A 23,790-nucleotide genomic window follows, 5' to 3' on the forward strand; every position below is an offset into this window, starting at 1 on the left:
GGGGACAAGCAGGATCCACCTATTTTTCCTTCCTTCCCCAGAAACTGCTCTTGGAGTTTTCCTTTTTCAGCCACTCTTCCCTACTCCTCCCTTCTGCCCACCCTCACATAAATCCCTTCCCTAAGCTACTCCACAGGGCTGTTAGGATCAGCTAGAATGGATGTGCCTGCACCTTCTGCAGCTCAGGTGATCTGTGCGCTCTGCCTTCCCGCGCTGTGGCGTTTTATATTCAAAGTACTCCTTCACCAGTATTTCACGTAACACCAACGAAGGGTTGAAAGCCACATTCCACAAAGGTTTGTATTAATGAACTTTCAACAACAGCTGATAATGGCTTTTTTCTTTTTAAACAGTCCAGGAACACCAGGGGTTAAATACTTCTCTTTCCACTGTTTATTATTAATGTACAAAATATACAAAACCAAAAGAAAAAAGAAAATACTCATCCTCAAATCCATTGTGGCTCTAACCCAAGACCCTGCACAAAACCCAACCAATCCACTGTTTTCATAGAAAACAACTGATGCTGAGACAGGTGAAGGAGAGGGCTGGGAGAGGGCAGGTCATCTCATCGAATCCACCCAGGAAGGCACCTGGTGGGGATTCAGAGGTGGCTGACTGACAGGGCAAGGGAGGGAGCTGGAGGCCTCACACCCACAAGGTTCCAGGTGGGGGCCAGGAGCACGCTAACTCCCAGAGGCAGTGCGTGTAGTGTGACTGGCATGCCCAGCACGCCGGGCTTCAGTTGATGAAAAGCTGGTCTCACTGAAGTGTTTTAATTTCCAGAATGAGCTGCAGGCAAGGGTGGACCACCACCAATGGCCTCACCTATGCCAGCTAAAACTTTTCACCGGATGCCGATGTGGATTTGCCATCATTGAACCTAGCAGACCCATGATGCAAACTTGGGTGTTCACGGAAGATTGCAACGTCTTACTTGAGAAAGGACTCAATGTAAAGCCTGTGTCGGGAGGAGTGGGGATGATGTGTTCCAGAACTCAAATCCAGCCTGATTGAGTCCTCTCAGTGCAGTGGGATACACAATACCCCTTTACCATCTCCCCACCCCACGAGGAAGCATGAACTTGGCTGGGATGATTTCATACGTGCAGCTGATCCCGTGTCAGAGTTCTGTGTGCATGTGGAGGACCCACAAGAGGAGAGTAGAGGTGTTCTCCAGGATAACCAGCTTTAGGTTCTCAGGCATAAAGGGTAATACTGGAGAGGCGCTTGGCATAAAGGGCAAATCTCCTCAAAAAGTGAAGCCAACTCGGTCTCCTCTTCAGCAGTCCAGGGTACAGAATGTGTCCAGTCTCTCTCCTCCCCAGACTGGAGGAAAATATGTACATCAATGCGCACCAGTGATCCGAAAACCCCCAAGAACCCAGGCAGGTGGGCACTGAGGGGGCCGGCTCCTCATCAGCTGGGGAAAGGGGAAAATGGGCCTCACAGAAGCCATAAAAGGGTGGAAGGAGCAAGGCTGCAGTCCACAGGGGTGTGGGTGGGGTGGGCAGGTGGTCCCTAGGGCAGGGGGGGCCCATTGACACCCGGGTGGTAGAAGGCACAGTTGTTCTCATAGCGGCAGTTACCCTTCATCATGAAATGTCGACAAACAGGGCGATTTGACATGTCTGTGGGAATGATGGTGGAATAGTTAGATAGGAAATGGCCAAGAGGTCAATGCCACCCTCATCCCACCCGTCCAAGGCATCCTGAGAACTGTCTTTCAGAGAGACCTAGTCTTGGGGACCTGGGGGAAGGGCTAAAGGAAGGAACTGCCATGCATGCTGGGAACGGGGTGACCTCATGTTCTGCCTGGCAGACCCGGGGTAGTGACGTTCCCCAAAAAGTTGTAATGGGACACCAAGAGCCATATGGGGGACAGGGAGCATCCTCACCTCCTCCATGGCTGTGGCCTCCATCATGCCCTCGGTGGCCTCCTCCGCCATGGCCAGGGCCATCATGGCCACGGTGCTCATGAGGGGGTGGCCCTCGATGGTCATGGCCTCGGTGACCAGGGCCATCATGAGGCCGGTGGCCGTGGGGCCCCCCATGTCCAGGGCCTTCATGGGGCCGATGTCCACCACCAGCACCCATTCCTCCACCAGGGCCTTCATGAGGACGATGGCCACTGCCACCACCCATGCCGCCGCCAGGGCCTTCGTGGGGGCGATGCCCACCGCCCATGCCACTGCCAGGGCCTTCATGGGGACGATGTCCGCTGCCACTGCTCATGCCCCCACCAGGGCCTTCATGGGGACGATGCCCACCACCTCCGACCATGCCCCCACCAGGGCCCCCTCTTCCATTTGGAGGTCCTCCTCCAGAGCGACCTCCTCTGGCCCCTCGGAATGGAGGAGGAGGAGGAGGTGGTTCACTCCCGCCTCGGCCACCACGGCCTCTATGGTATGGCCCCGGACCTGGTCCCCCACGCATCGGGCCACCCCGCATGGGGTCACCTGGGCCATCCCAGAAGGGATCACCCCCTCGGGGAGGGGGTGGGGGACCCAGGAGACGTGGACCCACTGGCCCACCAGGGCCCCCAGGGCCTCCATGGGGACCTTTTGGGGGGAAAAAAAAGGGAGAGAGACAGTATCAGCTACCTGTTGCACCCAGGGACCGCCATCTCCCAACCCAAACCAACCCCCGGCTTTGGTCAATCCTGTACAGTTAGCAGGCCGAAATCAAGCAGACAAACCCATTCTAACCTCTCACTCACCACCTACCTGGCATAGGTCCGCCAGGTCCAGGGGGGAAGTGCTGCATGCCCTTTGGGCCCCCAGGGCCTCCCGGTGGGAAACCATTGGCTATGGGACCAGGCCCTAAGAGTCCATGAGGCACTGTTAATGAAAAAGGAGTGAAGCAGTCAGCAAGACGATTCTAGAAGAGCGGCATGACGTCTTCCCGCTTAGGTGTGCCCAGCTGACCCCCTCAGACCAACCTGGCAGAGCACTGCCCTCTGTCCAGTCTTCCCCTCCCATGTCTTGCCGCCTAGTGGCAATACCCCTGCTCCCCCAATTCCACTGCAGGCCTCCTCGCCCAGGCCCCGGGGCTGGCCCTGAGGATTACCCAGCATCTGCTTGATCTTGTCTGAATAGTCTGGTTGCTTCAGCAGTTCCTCTGAGGGATGACTGTTAGGGCTACCCTGTGAGGCAAGGTCATTAAGGGACAAGGTCAACAGAGAATAAGGGTAACACCCGGCAGAGAAGGGAGAGCCCGAGGAGAAAGCAAGTGGGAAGGAGAGCAGAACGGGAGTAAGGAGAAATGGAGACAGTGGGGAAGAAGAGGGAGGCTCGTACCATGATGGAGGTGAGGATCTCCTGCACATTGATGCCTCCTCCTCCAGGACCCTGGGGGCTCTTCCCGGCACCCATGCTTCCCATAAGATTGGCCAGAACAGGAGGCAACTTGGAACCGCCTGCCCCATCGGGTGAGCCACAGGTCCCCCCCGGCTCCAGGGTCTCAACATATGGGGTCTCATCCATGGAACATTCCTGAAATGACAGGACAGGACAATCAGGACCAACAAGGATAAAGAGCCAGTCTCCCACGAAAGATGCATCAATGTCAAGCACAGCCTCCATCACCACACAACTCACCTCATCTAGGGGGATGAGTTTGGGGGGGACAGGCTCATAGGGCTCAGGATCAGGCTCGTGAGGACTGTCAGGAATGCAGCAGGCGATAGAAAAAAAAAGCGTGACAGTCAAATTATTTATTCAAGCCCTTGATTTTCTTCCTAACCCCCACCCCCCTTCTAATTACCCCAGGGCATGTTCCCCTCAAGGGCTCAATACCTCAGGAAGTGAACCCCATTCTGCTCACCTTTCCTTGTTCAGGAAGAGCTCCTGAAGGATCCCCTTCTCCCGCTCAGCCTGGATGTACCGCTCCTGGCTGTTGCTTCCAGGGGTGACAAGAGGTGAGGGCAGCACCAGGGGCCGGGGACACACCCAGGGCACCTTCTCCTCCATGTTGTCATGGCTCAGACGCCGGGCCGTCTCAAATGCGTGTCGGTCTGACAGTATCTCTCGCTTAGCTGCCTCTCCGAAGTCCTTGATCTTATTCACATTCACTATTGCCAAGGAGAAAAAAAGCAAGAGGGAAGGTAAGCCCAACCAAGTCCTTTTTAAACTCTCTATACCCCACCTACTATAGAGGAAACTGGATCTCTAACCTCGTTCAGTTTCATCCAGTTCAAAATAGAAATACTCTCTCAGCTTGCCCTCCTCAGGCCAGGTCACAGTTTTCCTCTTCCTGCCTTTCCGGGTCAGCTGGCTAGGATCTCCGGGACTCTCCACTGGCTTTGCATCCAGAGCTCCTGGCTCCAAAGAGGCTGTAAACAAGTAGTTTCAGAGCAGATCCTTCCTTTCAGAAAACCCCGAAACCTGAACCAGTTTCTAGACTTACCAGTATCCATGAGCTCTGGGACTTCAACAGGGGGAACTGGGGTCCCTGGACGTTCTGTGTCCATAGCCTCAGAAGGAGGTGCTGGCTCTGGGGAAGAAGGTTTGGCTGTGCTCGGTTCTGTGCTCGTTTTCCCTTCAAATGGGCTTGGCTATTGTGAAAGAAAAAGAAGTTAATGAGCTGACAGGAAAGGCAAGGCAATTAGTCCAGGGTCCTTGGCAAGATCCCCTAACAGTTCCTATAAAGGAAGACTGTCTCTAACAGTACTCTGCCACCAGTCTACATCTGAGACACAACTCTTGTCCTCCCCGAGCATCCTAGCTGCTGGGCCCTTCCTTCACCTGTACCTTTTCTACCTGGTCACTGGCACCTACTGCACAGCACCCATACCTTGGCAGCTGTGGGTGACAGCACCTTCTTCTTCTTCTTAATTTTGATGCCTGGAACAGGGGCTGAATTGAGCGCATCCAGAAAGCCCAGGCCCTCCATAGCTACAAAAGAAAAGAGCATAAAATGGAATCATCAGACCTCCTTAATAATGCTATTCCTATAGACAAAATCTGGGCAGAAAATTGGCCAATAGAGACCCTGCCTCAACTTTGGACACAATAAGCTCAAGGTGACCAGGAAGCATATGTAGGAGGATTCACACAAGAAATCCTTGTCATTATTCTATCTTTCTTTTAAAGGCAGGCAAGCGTGGCTTTGGATAGGAATCAGAGCTCAGGTAAGTGACAAAGTCAGCCTCCATGAACGTGACGGCTGGGAGCGCACACACCAGTCACTGAACAGCACGCCTTCCTACTTCATCTCTAAAATCACTCCTAAGCAATCCTATCAAGGACTCCTAGGAAGGGAGTTCCAGGGGAGTAAACATTAAAGGACACCAAGAAACCAGATGAAAATGGAGGAAAACGCTTCATTTCCATGAAAAAAGTTTGCTCTCAGTTCAAAGCACATCCCCCCACTTTAGACTCACGCTGTGGCGGGATGATCTTCACTTTGATCTCTTTGGTGGCATTGGGTGTTGTGTTGAGTGGCTTGTATTTCTTCTCTGCAGGGGGTGCAGCATCTCCTGGGGCGGCTGTGGAACTGTTAGAAAGGGACTGGTCAACAACACCTGACTTGCCCCCTCTTTTCCCTTCATGTCCACAGACCCAACCCATTCAAAAACCAAGAACATGGTCCATACCTCTGACGCTTGAGGGGGATGGGTTTAAGGTTGTACTTGTCAGAAACCACCACTGCACTGGCATTCTTCTTCACAGGCACCAAAGACGGGGTCTCCAGCTCTAGTCCTGGGGGAGAAGACATGGTGTTGGGGCTGGACTCACTCCACACTCTCCTGACTCTTCCTCCCTTAACCTTCATCAAGCCCTATAAACTCCCACAATGCTCCACCCACTCTCCAGATTTATCGTACCATTAAGTCCAACTCTTCCACCATAAGGCCCGGGCTGTGCACCTACCCACAGACACTCCAGAGGCCAGACGGCAGCCTTACCGGTAGAGCGGAACTTGGCGTGACTGGGCGCCGTGGTTCGGAGGGACTTGGGCTTCTCCCTCTTCTTCTCCGGGGCCTCCTCAGCCCGAGTCTCAGCCTTCACCTCAGTCAACGGTCGCTCAGGAGGGGTGGTTCGACTCTTTCCCTCTTCTTTCCGTTTCTTCTTATCTTTCTCTGTTGTGGAAAAACAGAGCAGAAAAGGATTTTATTTAGATAAAGAGAAAGACTGTCAGTCAGAGGTAAAAAGCAGGTTAGGGGCACGGAAGGCCACATCCCAGTGGGAAAGAAAGAAATACAAGGGATAAAGGGCCTAGCTGCTTACCAGCAGGCTGGGTACTGCTCTGGGAGCGGATCACAGCCATCCAGTCGCTAACAAGGACTGAGGCCAATTTCCGGAGCTCTGCAGGTGAGAGAAAGGGGAAATGCCTAAATAATGTAAGATACACTGAATCATGGAATTTTCCTCTATTCAGATAACTTTCAACCCTGATGCCACCGGGTGGGGCGGGGGGGCAAAAAGAAGGAACATTTATTAAAGTATGTTGTAAAAACTACACCAGGTGCTTTGCATACATCTCATGTAATTGTTATTACAATCTGAACTTTTTTTTTTTTTTTTGCGGTACACGGGCCTCTCACTGTTGTGGCCTCTCCCGTTGCAGAGCACAGGCTCCGGACTCGCAGGCTCAGCAGCCATGGCTCACGGGCCCAGCCGCTCTGCGGCATGTGGGATCTTCCTGGACTGGGGCACGAACCTGTGTCCCCTGCATCGGCAGGCGGACTCTCAACCACTGTGCCACCAGGGAAGCCCACAACCTGAACATTTTTAATCTCCCTTTAAGACACAGAAGCATGGAGATTAAAGTTACAAAACTAGAAGATGGCAGAATGAACCTAGTGCCTATGCTCTTCCCTTAACCACTTATTACAATAAAATAAGGAGAAAGGCAGAGGGGTTCAAGTATCCAAAGGGCTACCAGATTTTAAAAATTTCAAGGAGGCAGATTTAGATCCTCGTAAAAAAAAGATTTTCTAGGGAAACTTTTTTCCTAGGATGTCACTAGTGATGACAGCTCTTAAAAGAATCAATTAAATGTTGCAAGAGTGAAAAAAGAACTTAAAAACAAACCGATTTAGGATGAAGGAAGCAGAGTTTATCTAGAGAAAAAAGATGGTCAGAGAATATAAAGATAAAAAACAGAATTTATTTCTAAATATATGGAAAAATGCATTTGTAGCTCTTTCCTTCTGTACTTGGCAAATAAAATCTATCTACGGGACCTCTCTTCTTGCCAACATTTCCACTATGGGCTGATTTAATAATGAAATTGTTGTAGAATATTAAAACTTAACTTTTTAAAACAGTCACACAACTGCCAACTCCTATACCTAATGCAATATGAACCCCAATGCCCAGTGGGGGAATATCCTGAAACCTCTTTGAAGCAATCGATACTATCTATGGTCCAGTAAACTTAACTACAGTCAATAAGGAATGTACAAATTTCAGTATCTAAAGGAAGCACAGAATAATAATTAAACCTATACTCGAAGACGGCAACACAATTAAGCCAGCTGGAACAAGGACCAATATACCTCAGTGAAGAAACAAAAGATAGGCAATGATTTAATGGGATCTTCTGTGTTACAGTTTATCCTACAAAGCTACTCTGAGATGTCAGAAAAACAGTGAAGTGCTCATTATATAAAAGGACCTAAAAACAGAATTAATACAACTAAAAGAACGGAAAGCTAGGGAATGTTTTTCACTTAAACAATACTGTGAGTTAAAATAAAATCGTGATCCTTTATCCTGGAAAATGTTCCCAGTGTTTTCTCCTCTAGCTAAACTTTCCAAAGGGACCTAGCATACCATTCCCCATAGACAAAGAGCGGGGATCGGCTCTGCTACAATGCTGCTCACTTGCGGGAAACCAGTGTCTTGTGCTCACTGGTTTATGCCTTGGGTGTAAAACTTTTGGGTTAACTCTTGGATATAAACCTTTTTCTTCTCTAAAGAAAAGCCGCCTGTGACTTTCTGGAGCCAGGCTTTGTCTTCAAGCCAGAACTGTATGGCCCTTGCCAGGAGCTCCAAAACCCTTTGTCTTAGCAAAGGAAAGAATCTGTTGCTATCAAAGCTATGATATACTCCAGGAGTCAGGATTCTGCCCATGCCCTACAGCAGGGTGTTTATTGGTAGAACGAGCATACCTGTTGTTAGGAAAATAGACATTGAGGGTCCCAGAATATGCTCTATTTATTGATATTTAGAGAAACAGAAGTAAATGATGACGAGACATTCTAGGATGACACTATTTCCCCCAAAGAATTTTAAGTGTATGGCTTTTACACCAAGAGATCTTAAGAAATGAAGGTAACTGAGTGGAAGTAACGGAAGAAGGCCCAGGACACAGAGGAAAGGACTGGCCCCTACCTTCATCCTCACTTGACTTGCTCAGCTGCTTCACCAGTTTGGCTGTGTTGTTCTACGAAAGGAAGGGAGCAGCAGGATGGTAAGTGCCAGAAGGAAAAGCAGCCCACTCAGAGCTAACCACTCCCACAAACGCACAACCTCTTAACAGCCACTAACACTGAGATAGACCTTCTCTCTTACAAAGCCCTTGGAGACGTAGTCTTACTCCTTAAAACAACCCATTTAGGTAGGTTCAACCATTCCCATTTTACAAATGAAAAAACTGAGGCTCAGATATATAAGTGCCCCACGTCACACACCTATTAAAGGACATAAATTTGAACCAAATCTTGATTCCAAACTCCTATTTTTTTCTACCATTCTACCTCACAGGCCCAAGACTGTAGCCACATCAGAGTCAATATGAGTTTTTCATCTGTTAGCCTAAACCAAAAAGGAAGAACCAGGGTTGTAAGGACTGAAGGTACCTGCTTGAGATGGTCAACAGTGAGTGGTAGGTGCTGCAGGGTCAGTAGAATTTGCTGCAAGAGGGGAATGTTGTTGGTTGTCTTTGAATATGTCAGCCAATTGTTAAGAAGCTTGTAACCACCAACATCAATAAACCTGCAGGCAGGGAGGAGGCTCTGTGATGCCCTTCCTGGGTCTTGGGAGTATACCCCACCCTCCTAGTCCCCCAGCAATAACCCAGGAACCCCGTGCCTCACCTCCCCCCGCCTTCTAAGTACCCAGCCACCCAGGTCCCCACTTACTTGACCAATATTTCTGGTGAACGGGTCTGCAGGAGAATGTTCAAGTAAGTGCATCGACTCACCATCTTTCGTGCTTCCTTCATCAGACTGTAAGAGATAAGTCAAGGTTAGAAATGAAGCAGCCCGAAAGCACCTCTTCTTTGAGCAGACGTCTCTAATCTGCGGGAGTACCTCGAGATCCCTGATGACTTGGGACTTCGCTACAGTGTGGGGGGATCACACAGGCCCCTAGGAGGATGGGGTGGATCAGGATTGATGTGGAAACACCCAGAGGGATGGAACACAATGGAGGAGATGCACTGAAGTCTCCGATCTGAGGAGTTTTAAGTGTCACTGCTTCTCTAACCCACAGGACACATTTGATTCTGCTTCCAGGTGAAGAGCCCTAGCCTTCAACTACCATCTCTTCGGACTGGCTTAGTCACTCGCTTTCTCCTGGAAAACTTGAGGATCCCTGAAGGAAAATGACATTTGGAGCATGCAGAATGCAACCCAAAACAGTAAGAATCCTGTCACCTGACACTCCTGCTTGCTTCCTTCCTTCCCTTGGGACTGTGGATCTCCAAATATCCAGATGCCGTAATGACCGGGGACCAAGGGGTCATCTTTTCCTATCACTAGTTCTAACACAATTGGATTTGAATCCTATTCCACTGACTCCCATTCCTCTTAGGGAACACTTTTTGCTATCTACCTTAATTACAGTCATATTACAACACAAAATATTCTCCACTCACAACGAATTCAAAGGGTACAGACTCACCTGAAGATCTTCGAAATCCCATCCACACTCTTGACTTCCCCGTCTCGGTTAAGGAAGCTATCCAGGCCCTTGAGAAGCTCTTTGGGATCTATGGGACCCGAACCCATGATCGAGGTTTTCTAAGATAAGAGGATAAAACAAACCCACAGAATAAATGGGTGGCAAGGACAGCCGCAGTTGCCCTCTAATAAATTCTATCTCTGTTTGACAAATTATTAGTGATTATTTAATCTACATTCAACTGCACTCACCATTATCTAGGTAAGAAAAATCAACACAGACAATTGTCCCTACTGAGAAAACAGCCCTGGCAAGTGAAGCACTGTGTTAATACGTGACTGAAGGGGACGACAGTCAGACTGGAGGACTGAGGCAGCACCTCTCCTCTCGCTCTCAGTTACATCCTTCCCAGGACAGCTGAACTTCACCAGATTGTATCAGAGCTAAGATTCACATTCCCAAAACAAACACTCAACTCTCCAAGTCATTTTTGCTTATCAGGTCCCATTTCCCCTTAGTTGCTAATGAATCGAGCTTAAAAAAAAAACACCCAACCTATAGCTTGATAAGAACTGGGCCAATCATGGATGTTGGGCTGTCTTCCAAGAGTCAACTCCTTTCTATCTTAGCCCATGAAGAGTCAACCGCTTGGGAGATTGGGATTGACATATATACATCAATATGTATAAAATGGATAACTAATAAGAACCTGCTTATTTAAAAAAAAAAAAGTCAACTGCCACAGGTAGCAGGATATGTTCTGCTTGCACCAGTAGACAATCTTCTAAAGTTGTAGGTGAAAAGAGAAGGAAACAAAACTTGAAAACAGAACCTCTCACCTATGGGAGTTAGGGGTGGCTCCCAGAAAGAGAGACAAATGGAGCAAAGAAAATCAAGCAGGTCCTCCTAAGCCTCGAAAAAATGTCACTCATTAACCAAACCCTGCATGAGTTTTTATTGTTTCAAAGTTAAGGGCAAGATTGGTTTGTGGTTTCAAAAGCAAAGATGCGAATCTGACTCCTAGTCCCTCCTAAATCATAACACCACCCAAGATCCCCAAGGAGAGCCTGAAATTAGAAACCATGGAGCCAAAAAGAATGGAACAAATAAAACTAGAAGCTGGCAAAATGCCATTAAATTTTAAGTAGCTGCTTTAGACTAGGTTAGAAAAGGAGTTAATTAAAAGCTGAACACAGCTGTTACGGGACAGAGACACGTGAAACAATTTCTAGGCCAGAACTGAAGTTTGAGAGAGGTAATTTAGAATCAATATGGTTCTGATTAGGATTTTTATCCACAATGCCTCTAAACATTGGCTTCTGAGAAGCAGAAAAGAAAGCCACCTTAGTAATATCGACATTTGGGAAATAAGACGAACACTGGGTAGGAAGCAGGCAAGAAAGCCTCCTGAATCCCGCATCTAGTACAGAGATGAAACACATGAGCCAGGCAGAAGGGTGGGAAAAAATCAGTGTTTTACAAAGATGATTATATTTTCTGCAGAAAACAGGTTCCTTATAAGATCATGTTAATTAGTTCTATTTGTTCTATTTGTTCTCAAGCCAAAAGAGAAAAACAAGCATAACACTTTCAACCTTTTAATTCTCACAATAAAAAAGTCAATAAATTTCTACATTTACACGGTCTAACAACCTAGGCCAAGAAGAGGCAGAGGCATGGGGGGAACTTGGTTCCTGAGACCATAACCTGTGGGTTGAATACAGGGAGAGGAGGTAAGGTAAGAAATACTGAGAGGTGAGCAAGTCTGGGTTAACTGTGCTTTGCTGCTGCCCTGGAATCTCCACGAGGACAGGTAGAACCTAAGGTCAGAGGAAAAAACATTCAAGTCCAATACCAGATAAATTAGAAGTCCACAGGCCAAATCCACTTAAGTGTGGTGATTCTTATACACAGAGACACAGACATGGGGATAAAGGAATTTTCCCCATGTAGTAAGACACTATAAAGTGAAGTATAGACACTGTAAGGACAGAAATACAATAAAGGGATACACAAAATAGATTTCCCATTTGCTGGAGACTGGAACAGCAATGAGCGAATCCAAAATAATAAAATATATAATCAGTTAAAGAAAATATACGCAATTTGACCAAAAGCTTTCAATTAAACTAACTTCACTTCCAACCAATGTCCCCTAAATACAGCTGGCCCCTCAGATTCAAACCCAGTTGAATACACAGCACCTTGGAAAAGTCCCTTTTGCATACCCACCTACCAGTTAAGTCAACAGGCCTGCTCCCCCTACTTCCTTCAGAAACAAAATTTGTCACCTGAGCTCAAATGTTCCTTTGCTTAAGAGGGCAGCAGACAAGAGAGAATAACCATCTTCAGAGAGAAAAGAAACCAGCGAGTACACAGCTAAATTCTGTCCAGTGCCTTCTGCTGGGAATGGGACCCAGGGACAACTTTTTAATTCCCCATTCACAAGCAGCAAGAATAAAAGACATTAACAGTCAAGGAAAACTAGAAGACAAAGCAGAAGAAATGTTAAATATTCATTTTCCACTGCAGTTTTCCTATTATGTACATTCTGGAAATATATTAACAAAACTATAAATTTTGTCTCACAAGCACCAATCACGTGGTTTTAAGATGTAAGGGGTTTTTCTCATGACGGCTTCCTCCAGGCAATTAGTTTTCACTCATTTAAAATTAAGGACCCCAAGTGTTTTACAACCTATTTCCGTATTTTGAAGTCATTACGTTTAGAAAGAAGTTCCAAGGCACTCAAGTGGAAAGGAATGAAGAGCCTAAATTCTCGGCACAGCCCTACAGGAGAAAAGGCAAATGACTTTACCAGGGAAAGAGGGGCAGTGACCAATTGTCATTAACATATCTGGAGCCTGGAACGAAAGCTTAAGGAAGCTCTCTGAAACCAAAAATAATCCAGGGCATGATATGTTTTAATTTCCTTGAAGGCAGAACATACGGGGTGGCGGTGGGGAAGCAACCCCTGGCGTCATCTCCACCTTGTCCTAAAGCTGGGCTCTCCTTATGGAGCATGTTGCTGGCAGACACGTGCAGACACAAGGCACCGGGGAATTTTCTCTTACCAGAGATAAAATTAAGTCCAGAAGTGACACCAACTCCTGCCTCCAAAATAAATAAGGTGAAAAATATCTAGCTTGGCTAAAGTTATTCCATACCCATCACCAATGAAACAGAACTGAATTGGTTCAGGACAAAAATTCTAGGCGAGTTTAAAAACAATCACAACAATCTTCTAACAAAGGAGGAAGGTGTCCGTCCAAGTTTACCTTCACTTAGAGGTCTTAGCACTTCTGGAAATGAAGTGCTTTGTAGCTTACGTTCCCCCCTTCCTTTCCACGGTAACTGAGGCATTTCCTAGTCTGACTCGAGTGGACTGAATTATGTCTCTCAGGTGATTCACAAGGTCGCACCTCTCTTCAAGTAGTAAGCCGCCCCCCCTCAAAATCACTCCAAAACCTGGTAGCACATGCCCTTCCCAAACGCTTATTTGCCTTTCAATAAGGGTGTAAAGTCACCCCCCACCCCTGCCCTCATAGGACAGGATCCCAGGATAGAACTGTGGCCACAAACTACAAGGATCAGGTTCTCCGACGTTCTCTGGATGGATGTGGTTTCCCTAGAAGACCTTTTTTCCCATCTCCCATGTTAATGCAGATCTTCTTTATTATAATCCCCTGCTCACTAGAGCTCAGGAACCCCAGTGGGTAGAACGTTCAGCTCCCAAGGAAGGTATGCTGCAGAGGCACATGGCAAACTGCTTAAAAGATAAAAAACTTGTGGTCAGTAGGACATGTGGAAGAGGCCCTCCCATCCAATCCACAAGTAATAGTTTGAGAATCCATACCCAGTAGAAAATTAGCCCTAAAGTCTCACCAAGTCACCACAGAACAGTTGTACAAAATGGCTTTCCAATTCTGCCTAGAACCTTCACGCTTCACGGCAGGACTTTAAAAAATGAAAAGTATATGGAGAGTCTGATAAAGATTTGATTTTGAAAAAGTTGGAAGAAGAAAGGTAAGAAAGGGACAGGACACCCAATACCACCCTCAGGTAGGGCATGGCTTTCAAACATGCAATTGCTACAGCACTGCACAAGTGGAAAAACGAAGAGGACATTATTTCCCCATTGTTTTTAAGGAATTTCTTTCAGAAGGGAAGGAAAAAGAAATTCAAAAAGGGTGGCTCTTTGGAAAAAAGAAATGAAGGTTGTGAAATGTAATACCAGAAAGGTTTTGCTTACCAGAAACCGTAGCTTGAATCCCCCTGCCTTGAGTTTACAACTGCCGCCTCCTTTCCTAAAGATTCACTTCTCATCCTAGTACCAATGTACAGGAGCTAAGCAACTGGAGAACGTGATACAGCACTGAACACAAAGAGCTTACCCCCAAACCCAGAGGCGGGAATAAGGGCGATTTAGAAGAAAGTCCTAAAGTACCCACTCTCCCCCAGATTCTCATCATACAAAGCGACCAAATGCCAAGAGGCCCAAGGACTGATTCCTGAGCAGAAACGGCACATTTCAGTGTCATTAGGCCCCAGTTGTCTATTCCAGTTACTCATTCACAAGTCCTTGTGTCTTCCTCCAGTATCCCCCAACACACATAAGACACACACACGCTCACACACACTCCCCTCAAAAGCTTCCAGCCCTAAAGTACAGCTGTTTGACTGGTTTCCACCCCTGGCAACTGAAGCGGGGAAAAATTCCAAGCAGTAGTGATGAAAGAAGGTGAAAATAAAAGCAACAGACTCGGGATCGTTAAATACAAAAACTAGAGCTGCCCAAGGAGACGGACAGCTTCAAGACCTAATTCCTATAAGCTTTTTTCCTTTTAAGATAACGGCTATAAAAGGTTATAAAGAAAATAAGGAAAATGGCTTTTCCTGTCTGGCAGCAGCGTGCACAAGAGTCCAGAAGGCATCTGCTCGGGGTGGAGTTTGAAGAGGGTGGAGAAAGGAGGAAGAAAGCTGATTACATCACCTTTCAATGCTGCTCCTCCCCCTTGACCAAGTTTCTAGGGCGGCCCTAAGCTCTGGATGGCAAAAGGGGGAGAAAAACAACAAGGCAGGGACGCCATCTTGTTACGGAGAAGAGAACTCAAACTTAAAAAGCTATGCCGGCTCTGCCGGTAGCTTTTTACATTAAAAAACCTTTTAGTAAAAAAAAACAAAAAACAAAAAGCAGCCCCCATCCTGAATAGTCTTTGACCTACTTTGAATAAGAGCAGTGTGAAAATAAAAGCAATTAAAATATTAAAAAGAACAATTTTCTGCGGGGAAGAACTGAATTTGCAATTGAGGTTCAACCTGCTACTGTCGAACACCCCCATCCTCCCTATAAAGGGAAAGGGGGGAGGACTTGGACCCCTCTCAACAAATAGGGTTGAGGTGGGAGGACAGGAGAAAAATGGGTCAAGACACAACCTGCAACGCCGCTTGGAAGACAAAAGGACAAAGAAAGTCGCCATATTGAAGCAGGGAAGAAAAAAATTCCTTTTAACGACACAAATCTTCTAGAAAGCTAGCATTCAATTGCACTAAATGGCTTTTAAAATTATACTCCTGAATTCCACATTTCCCCAACCTTTCCACCCTCTACTTAACTGTATTCCCCCCACCAAAAAGTATCAAATTAAAATGTTAATCACTTTTTTTTGCTTTTAAATAACCTACGCAATCTGCAACAATTACAAGACATTCTTTACCTCCCCAACTATTATCTTGTATGTATTGGCACTAAGATTATATTTTGCCCTGAATTAAGTGTCTTGCAATCTTTATTCCTAGATTGCCACCTGTATTAACCACACAAATATACCCCAAACAAATTACATTAAAATTGAGAGTTAACAATCATTTAAAAAGTCATAGCCACCTATTTCTCTCTGCCCATCTCCTTACCCTGCAATCTTTATGTACAGATTGCTTATTAATCTGGCAAATTGAAAGGCGCCCTGCTTGTCTCACACACAAAGAAGTGGGACTTCTGGGCCACAAAATCCACCATCTTTTGTATGTGAGCTCATTAACCCTTTTGAAGACTGCTGCTAACGAGAGGAAGGTAACCATACCTCCTTATAAAAAGCAAACACTTATGGCTTTGGCAGTCTGGAAATTGGCTGGATTACCAAGGGTTAACCATCAAAATCTTAAGTTGCGGGCCCTCCCTCCACCCTCTCCTAGCCTGCAGCAGAGCAGGGAAGAGGCAGGTGGTAGGGGAGAGAGAACACTGTTTAGACCCAAAGGCCCTTTTTAATGGAGATTAAGTGACCGGATCGGTCCTTCTCCAGTTCTCTATTTGTTCTACGGTCTCATTTCTTCCTCTCATTATTTTTGGTTTCACAAAGGGAAACGTTGATTTCTTGTTGCAAGGCTGGTTTTTGAAAATTCGACACTTACTATCCAATTTTTTTGCGACGTCAGCACCTCGGGCTCAGGGGGGGAGGGGGTTAAAATTTTGGAGAAAAAAAATAAAACAACCAACCAGGACCCAAAACTCAATTATTTGGGGGGTCTCATTGGATCAAAAAGTCTCCTTAAAAAAAATAAAGGCCAACTCAGTATTCATTTTCCCCCCACCCAACTCCATGCAGGGAGGGGGGGTCGTAGAAAAAAAGTTCTGAGTGGATTAAAAAAAGTAAACGCTGGATGAGTGAATTTGGGTGGGTTTGGGAAGGGAGGGTGGTTGATTATTTTTGAAGTTATGTGGTGACGGTCCTTCGGCCACAGATTTCAAGTCCCAGGCAGCGTGGGCTGGTGGGGTGGGCAAGATAGGTGGGAAGGGGCAGAAGACACAAGTGGTTGGGCTGGTGGCTGCTGTTTTCCCTTTCCCCCCTCTCTCAGGATCCTTTCAAGGGCTTAGATGTTGCTGCGGCTTGTTTCTTTTCTCCTCGTGGCCGGCCCGTCTTTCTCCGAGAAAATTCAAACCTGGGATAAAAGGAACACAAGGGAGAAAGATATAATCAGTATGGGTTGCTCTTAAACACCCAAAAGTACAATCTTTGTTGTCCCCAAACACCTCCATGTCCCATCCCGAACACAGCCGCTTAAAAAGAGTCACGGCTCTCAACCGAGCCCTCGCCTAACCCATTTCCTAAGCCAACTGTCCCAGTAAAATTTTACCCTCCAACCAACAAAACGCCGAGACTTACCTCTAAACGAACCCCAGAATGGCGGCTGCCCGCTCGGGCTGAGTCTTTTATATCCGGACACCGCCCAACGCGCCCAAACGTGCTAGTGAAACGCCCTTGCGGCGAGAGACTGTGCGCGGGGCGTGAATTCATTGGGCAACCAATAAGACAACTCGCCAGCTGATTGGCTATCCTGCCTTAACCTTCGCTCAGCCCCTTCCCCTGGGCACCCTCTTCCGCCTCCTTCCTGGCCCCCGAAAGCGTGCGCTTGACCTAGCGGCCTAGCACCTCCCTTTCCTCTGCTTCCACCACTTCCGCCCTCGAGATCATTTCTCACCAAGGGTTGGTAGAATCGGACCGGCGCATGCGCAGTGAGAGGATCTCGGTCAAAATCGACTTCAAAATTGCTTAAAATACAAACTGTAAGAATGCGATCTAAGAGTCGTACTGGCTGGTTCAGCAAAAATGCAATTTTGAGGCCGAATTCGATAGTGACGCAGTTGAAATTGGCCTCTCCCTACAGCTCCCCTTTCACGCTTCCGTCCTGACGCAGATGCGCTGCCGCCTTCCGCACTGCGGGGTCGTCCTTGGCCCTACCCTAATCTATTTCCTGGAGCATGCGCAGTCGCTTTTCCTGCTTTATGCGTATGTCAAGATGGCTGCCCCCATATTGAACGTGTTGCTGAGGCGCCTTCCTAGCATTTCGCCCTTCAGAGGTGCCTACGGAGTTAAGGTAACTCCTTGGGGCACATTTTGTACAACGCCAGATTTGGTTGTACCTTTTCGAGGTCATCGCTCCACTGCTGGGAATCCAGGAGCCGAGGCCTTCCCAAGTGCTTCTGCCTTGGCTGTCAAGGCAACCCTTTGCTTCCACCACCCTCCTCCTTCCCTTCTCATTCCTCAGTACAGCGCACGTTTTCTAATCTCGAGTCGAGAGTAAAGAGCAAGGGTTGGATGTCCTCCTCTTCCGTTTCCATCTCGGCTGAATAATTAGGCGGTGGAACGGATCTCTTGGCCATACACAAACCAACTATTAACTGTACAGGTGGTGTCTAAATCTTCGATGCCAGGGAGTGTTCTTGGGTTGAGGGACACTAGCTTCTACCAGCCCTACCATCTTCCAGTAGAGCCAGGATACATTCTCATGACCTGGGACCAGTTACTCGGCTCTTTATCTCACTAAATCAGTTTCTTATCAAAGCATACAAGAGAGCTTAACTTTGGATTGAGTTTTCCCTCCAGCCTACGTACTCACCACCCTGGAGGTTATGGGCAGGGCAGATTCTTGGTGGGGTAGGGTGAGATGGGAAAGCTTGCCCAACTGCCACTCCCTAAAGTGGGACTGAAAACTGGTGACAGGGGTCACCACAGAGTTAACTACAGGCCTGGTAGCTTTAGAGGTAGTGTTAGGACTTAAGTTTGTTCTGCCATATGGAATGTTGACCTTCAACTTCTTAGAAGGCTGGGCAACTGAGTGATTGGATTGGATCGAGTTGGAGACTCGCGTGTCCTTTGCATCCCCTTCCTGCCACACATCTTAATTCCAAGAAGATGGACATTCTCCCTTTTCCTCCAGTAGACTGAGTTCATCCCAGAAAGCATGAATGCCTTATACGTGCCAGGTTTTTGAGTTGTCTTTTCAAATAAATTTGCTTCCCAGTCACCTGTGCTAGTAGTTTATCTTCTAATGTTACCTTTTCTTTCAAGATCCAGTTGGAGGTAGGGATAGTCGTTGTTGATGTAAACTTAATCTCCCACAAAATGCTACTCCCGTATACAGCATATTCCTGCTGTATTTCATTTACACAGTGGGCGTGCCTTCCCCTTTCTCCCTGAAGTGTGGGCAGCAAACCAATCAGGTCTTGTCCTTGAACTCATTGTCTCATTTCGCCTCTGCCCTTCCTTTTATAGGTTCCCCTCCAGACTCTTTGCACCAAAGCCCCCGCTGAGGACGATTCTTTGCTCCCACTTCCCGTTTCCCCTTATAAGGATGAACCCTGGAAATATCTGGACTCAGAAGGTACTTCTAAATGGGGAAGGGGAGGGTCAAGTGAGGTCTGAAATAAGTGGACAGAGACCCGCCCATCACCACCACCCAAACTTGTATGGTCTTTCATTTCAGAATACCAGAACCGCTATGGTTCTCGCCCGGTCTGGACTGACTACCGTCGCAACCACAAAGGTGGAATACCCCCACAGCGGACTCGAAAGACATGTATTGTGAGTTTCTGAGTGTGGCACGTGGATGTGGAGTGGGGCTGGAGGCCATAGTGACAGCGGCAGCAGCACTTTTTTTTTTTTAATTATTTTTTTTTATTTTTGGCTGCATTGGGTCTTCGTTGCTGCATGCGGGCTTTCCCTAGTTGCAGGGAGCAGGGGCTACTCTTTGTTGCAGTGGCTTCTCTTGTTGTGGAGCACGGACTCTAGAGCGCAGGCTCAGTAGTTGTGGTGCACGAGCTTAGTTCCTCGGCATCAAGTGGGATCTTCCCAGACCAGGGCTCGAACCCGTGTCCCCCTGCATTGGCAGGCGGATTCTTAACCACTGCACCACCAGGGAAGTCCCCAGCAGCACTCTTTCTGACAGGGCTTTGAACAGCTTCACCTGCCAGTTTCTTCTCTCTACAGCGTGGAAATAAAATTGCTGGGAATCCCTGCCCCATCTGCCGGGATCAGAAGTTGCACGTTGACTTTAGGGTAAGGAGAATCTTTTCTCTAGGATAAAGACTTGGAGCCTTTTTTGCAATGCTAAAGAGATTACCTTAGGTGCCCCGCTCTTCATATCCTGGTGCCCCTAAAGTCCATTTTGTATTGACTTTCTGGTAATATAAAAACATTCCTCCTTCCAGCCTTTTGCGTTCTACTAAGGGTTTTACTAAAAAGTTTCATCCCTTGTCTATGAAATTTACAGTCTAATTTGGCAAGAGAAATGCTTGTTTCTAATGTGAGGGCAATGCCCAAAGGTTTATTTATATCAATCACAGTTGTTAGCAAGTAGATTGGACTAGTTTTTTCCGGAGATTTTCTTTATTTCGTTGTCATGTTGATGTTTGGTGGCATGCTGAGACTTGGGGCTGGAGGGCAGATACATGAAGCAAGGTATAATCTAGTTATTTTTTCAAAAAACCTTCATTGTGATAAGGACAGAACTTATTCCTTAAAGTATTCAAAAACCTTATAAAGATGATAATGGAAAAGTGCCCTTCCGAGCTTGCAGTATTACAAGGTATTAGGGCAGAAGCTGAATGGCTGGTCGTCAGAGAAGTCAGAGGGCATTCAGGGGTCAGTCAGTCAGCAGATGGGGGTGTCTGACTGCTCTCAGGCTCCTTCTGATACAGGTTGTAGAGGAGTCCAGAAGATACTTCTCAATTTCAGCTGTGTATAATTGGTTACCAAAAAAAGGCTATAATCATTTGTATACAGTTTATAACAAATTGCATGACTAAGGGAGAGAGAAAGATTACAGACTGAAGAGTACAGCTGACTCTGCCTGCCATTCCACTCCACAGATATACCTGCTTTCTCTTTGGGAGTCTCACCACCTGTGATTAATTACTGGCTGGGAGTCATTCTAATAATTAAATCTCTAAAATTGATTTTAGTAAACATATACATTACATATACCATGCATTTATATAAGTTAATAATTTGTAAATGTACATTATAACACGTACTACATTTTCTGGGTGATTTCAGGGATTTTCCAACAGACTGTCCCTAATTTGTTGCATGAAGGACTGACTTTAGAACCTAACCCCTACAGAAGATAATTCTATGTGAGTCTCAGTGACAAAATGTAGGATGTGTATGTGAAATGGTTGGAAGGCCAGGAAAGGGAAAAAGGTTGCAAGAATGTGTTCAGTAAAGGGATGGGGCTAAAACCAGGACCTGAAGGAAAGTAGCACCTGGAGAGATGTAGAAGGGTCAAGGTCATTTGTGTGGGTGTGCAGGGATTGTGCACTTTTAGTCCCTAATCGTCTTGCTACCTTCCCTTCCCTCTCTCTTGTTTCTCCACCACTTTTTCCTACAGAATGTGAAGCTCTTGGAACAGTTTGTCTGCGCCCACACGGGTATCATCTTCCATGCTCCATATACAGGTCAGCCCATCATCCCTGTCACCACCAGAATAGCTTTTCCTTACAGCACTTCTTATATTTATTAAGACAGACAACAGGTATTTATTTGGTGGTTCCTACTAATGGCCTAAAAAACGTGATGGAACCTTTTGGAAATCTTGGCCTAATGGGGATACTCACACGCTAAAACAGTTACATGTGAACAGAAGATACAGGCGAGTACCAGTATAAGCAAACTATCTAAATGGAACTGTTAAAAGGTAAGTGGTGCTGATTGTTTCCTTTCTATAGGGTCTCTTCACTTTTACGGAAGGCTTTCTCATAAATTGACCTTACTTTTATTCCATTGACAATTCAGTTAGATTTCCCAAATCTGGCGTAAACTCACCAATTCAAGATTATATCTATTCCCTAACTATAGTCACAGGCCAAATCTGGCTCACTGTCATGTTCATTTATTTTCATATTGTCTACAACTCCTTCCAGGCTACAGTGGCAGAGTTGAGGAGCTGAGACAGACTATAATATATGCCTAAAACATATGCCACATTGCCTCCAGTATATGGCCCTGTACAGAGAACATTTTGCCAACCCCTGCTCCAAAGCAAGATAAATTTGCAAAGAATAATCGGAATCCACCCTTTTGTGGCGTGGTAGCATGATTGGTGGAGTTTGGTTTGTCAAGGAGTTTGTTTTTGTTTTGGCTTAGTTTGGTTTTTTGTGGGGTTTTTTGGCCACACCACACGGCTTGTGGGATTTTAGTTTCCCAACCAGGGATTGAACCCGGGCTCGCGGCAGTGAGAGCACAGAGCCCCTAACCACTGGACCACCAGGGAATTCCCAAGGAGTTTTAAGAAGAGTTCTATAGTCAGGCTGTAAAAGGCTGAAGGGACTATTTTGCTACTTTCTCAGATCGTCTTGCCCAGATCTGAAATCCATTCTTCCTTTATTGAATCTTTCTCTGTGGATTGTCCAACTCAGCCCTTTAACTAACCACACTTGCCCTTTGAATTGTGTTCTGCTCCCTGTCTTGAAACCTTTACTGTTAAGTGGCTTCTCTATAGTGGCTAGACCCTCCTAAGTCTTCATCCTGGTTTGCAGAGAGAGAGAGAAGGTTCTTCCCACTGGGCAGAAGGGGAAACCAAGCCTTGCCGAGGGGTCAGGGGAATGGGGTCATCAGGTAGAGCTAGGTCTTCCAAATCTAAGCCTCTATCACCATGTAGAAGCAGTTATGTTCTTCATTTACTGTGACTTATAAAATGATCTCTGAGTTACCTTTTTTCACAGGGGTCTGTATGAAGCAACACAAGAAGTTGACCCAGGCCATCCAGAAAGCCAGGGATCATGGTAAGAATGAGAAGGGGCACAGCGCAGTTTTGTTAGGCATAAGGAAGGTGACTTAGGGCTGGAGGGTGGATATAAATGTTCCCACCTATCTGAGAAGGTAGCACTCATGTTCTTCCAAAGAATCTCTTCTTTCATCACTCCACTGTCCCTTGTTTCCTCTCCTGAGTCTCTTATCTTGTCGTTGCCCTGTCCTCTTTTTCTTCCTCTTTCTCTGCCTTCTTATTTTATAAATGTTGCCCCAACGCCATGTCTAAATCATAGGAGCTTTGTATAAATTTCTGACCCTGGGCTCCATGACACTTTTGCACAAATTAGGAAAAGGTACCCCTATGTTAGGGCAGATGCAGCTTCATAGCCCTGGCACAGGCCTGCACAGCTTGGCAGGCAAGAGTCTGGGCAGCATGTCAGCCCACACTTGCCCCCTTGGCCAGTTGCTTCTGTGCAGCATACCACATGCATAAATGAACCCAGTGGCTCTGACTGGTCCCTCCCTCCCTTTATATGTCATTTTTCTTATTATCTGTCTTAATCTGAAGTACCTGTCCTCCCTTCCCTGGCATTCTCTTTTTTTTAATCCCCCAGGTCTCCTCAGTTACCACATTCCCCAGGTTGAACCCCGGGACCCTGACTTCAGTACCTCTCATGGAGCTGTGAGTGTCACTCCGCCAGCGCCCACTCTGGTTTCAGGTGACCCCTGGTACCCATGGTACAACTGGAAACAACCACCAGAGAGAGAGCTGTCCCGCCTTCGTCGGCTCTACCAGGGTCATCTCCGAGAAGAAAGTGGCCCTCCACCTGAGTCAATGCCCAAGGTGCCCCTCACAGCCTCAGTTGAAGCCTCCTCCACTGAGCAGGCGGGCCCCCAGACTGCTCTGTAGGAGCTGTAGACTAGGAAGGGAGCCGGAGGGTCCCTTACACAGTATTTCATCCTGAAGAGCTGTCTACATTGTGGCCAGTGGCAGGCCCAGGGCCAGAGAAAGGAAATGATTGTTGGTGAAAGGGATAAATACATCTGAGGCTGAGGGAGGGCAGTGCAGACGTGTATCGGAAGCCCCAGCCCCTATATGTTGTCAATAGATAGGCTGTACATTCTGCTACTGTTCCAGACCTGTGCCAACTGGGTTTTTCCACAATAAAGCTGTATCCTGTCTCTGGGCTGCATTTCAGATGAATGCTATGGAGGATTGCGGGGCAGTGGGTGCTGCTGTGGGGAGAGGAGTGGTCAGGCTTGAGCCAGTCCGATCAGTGCACTCTTGGGACCAGAAGCCACCTGGGATGAGCAGTTGTGCCATTATGTGATGATCACTTGTGCCCCCCTGTGCCCGATGCACAGTGTTCCCACTGAGGGGCTAAAGGGTTGGAGAGTGAGACACT

General features: G+C 47.0%; 2 protein-coding genes across 4 annotated transcripts; one reads left to right on the forward strand and one right to left on the reverse strand.

Annotated features, from left to right (window-relative positions):
• Nucleotides 1-369: 369 nt before the first annotated feature.
• On the reverse strand, nucleotides 370-17,356 carry PPP1R10 (protein phosphatase 1 regulatory subunit 10). 3 transcript variants are annotated; one of them, XM_079933076.1, is made up of 20 exons: nucleotides 17,334-17,356; nucleotides 16,266-16,793; nucleotides 9,855-9,973; nucleotides 9,092-9,178; nucleotides 8,810-8,945; nucleotides 8,343-8,394; nucleotides 6,231-6,308; nucleotides 5,909-6,082; nucleotides 5,597-5,702; nucleotides 5,384-5,496; nucleotides 4,795-4,895; nucleotides 4,408-4,555; nucleotides 4,175-4,333; nucleotides 3,826-4,072; nucleotides 3,600-3,663; nucleotides 3,300-3,494; nucleotides 3,070-3,145; nucleotides 2,727-2,840; nucleotides 1,899-2,561; nucleotides 370-1,631 (listed from the first exon to the last, which is right to left on the reverse strand). In XM_079933076.1, the coding sequence occupies exons 3-20, from the start codon at nucleotides 9,959-9,961 to the stop codon at nucleotides 1,522-1,524; spliced, it is 2,730 nt and encodes a 909-aa protein (XP_079789202.1). In that variant the 5' UTR covers nucleotides 9,962-9,973; nucleotides 16,266-16,793; nucleotides 17,334-17,356; the 3' UTR covers nucleotides 370-1,521. The 3 variants fall into 3 exon arrangements, with proteins under 3 accessions (XP_079789202.1, XP_079789201.1, XP_079789203.1); XM_079933075.1 differs by lacking the exon at nucleotides 17,334-17,356 and adding an exon at nucleotides 17,018-17,075; XM_079933077.1 differs by lacking the exon at nucleotides 17,334-17,356 and having other exon boundaries at nucleotides 14,107-16,981.
• A 225-nt stretch (nucleotides 17,357-17,581) lies between these two features.
• MRPS18B (mitochondrial ribosomal protein S18B) lies at nucleotides 17,582-23,586 on the forward strand. The gene is made up of 7 exons (XM_079933078.1): nucleotides 17,582-17,729; nucleotides 18,908-19,016; nucleotides 19,119-19,216; nucleotides 19,622-19,690; nucleotides 21,024-21,090; nucleotides 22,357-22,416; nucleotides 22,999-23,586. The coding sequence occupies exons 1-7, from the start codon at nucleotides 17,652-17,654 to the stop codon at nucleotides 23,292-23,294; spliced, it is 777 nt and encodes a 258-aa protein (XP_079789204.1). The 5' UTR covers nucleotides 17,582-17,651; the 3' UTR covers nucleotides 23,295-23,586.
• Nucleotides 23,587-23,790: the final 204 nt, after the last annotated feature.

The sequence above is a fragment of the Stenella coeruleoalba genome (assembly GCF_951394435.1).
Source record: "Stenella coeruleoalba genome assembly, chromosome: 10".
Lineage (NCBI taxonomy): Eukaryota > Metazoa > Chordata > Mammalia > Artiodactyla > Delphinidae > Stenella > Stenella coeruleoalba.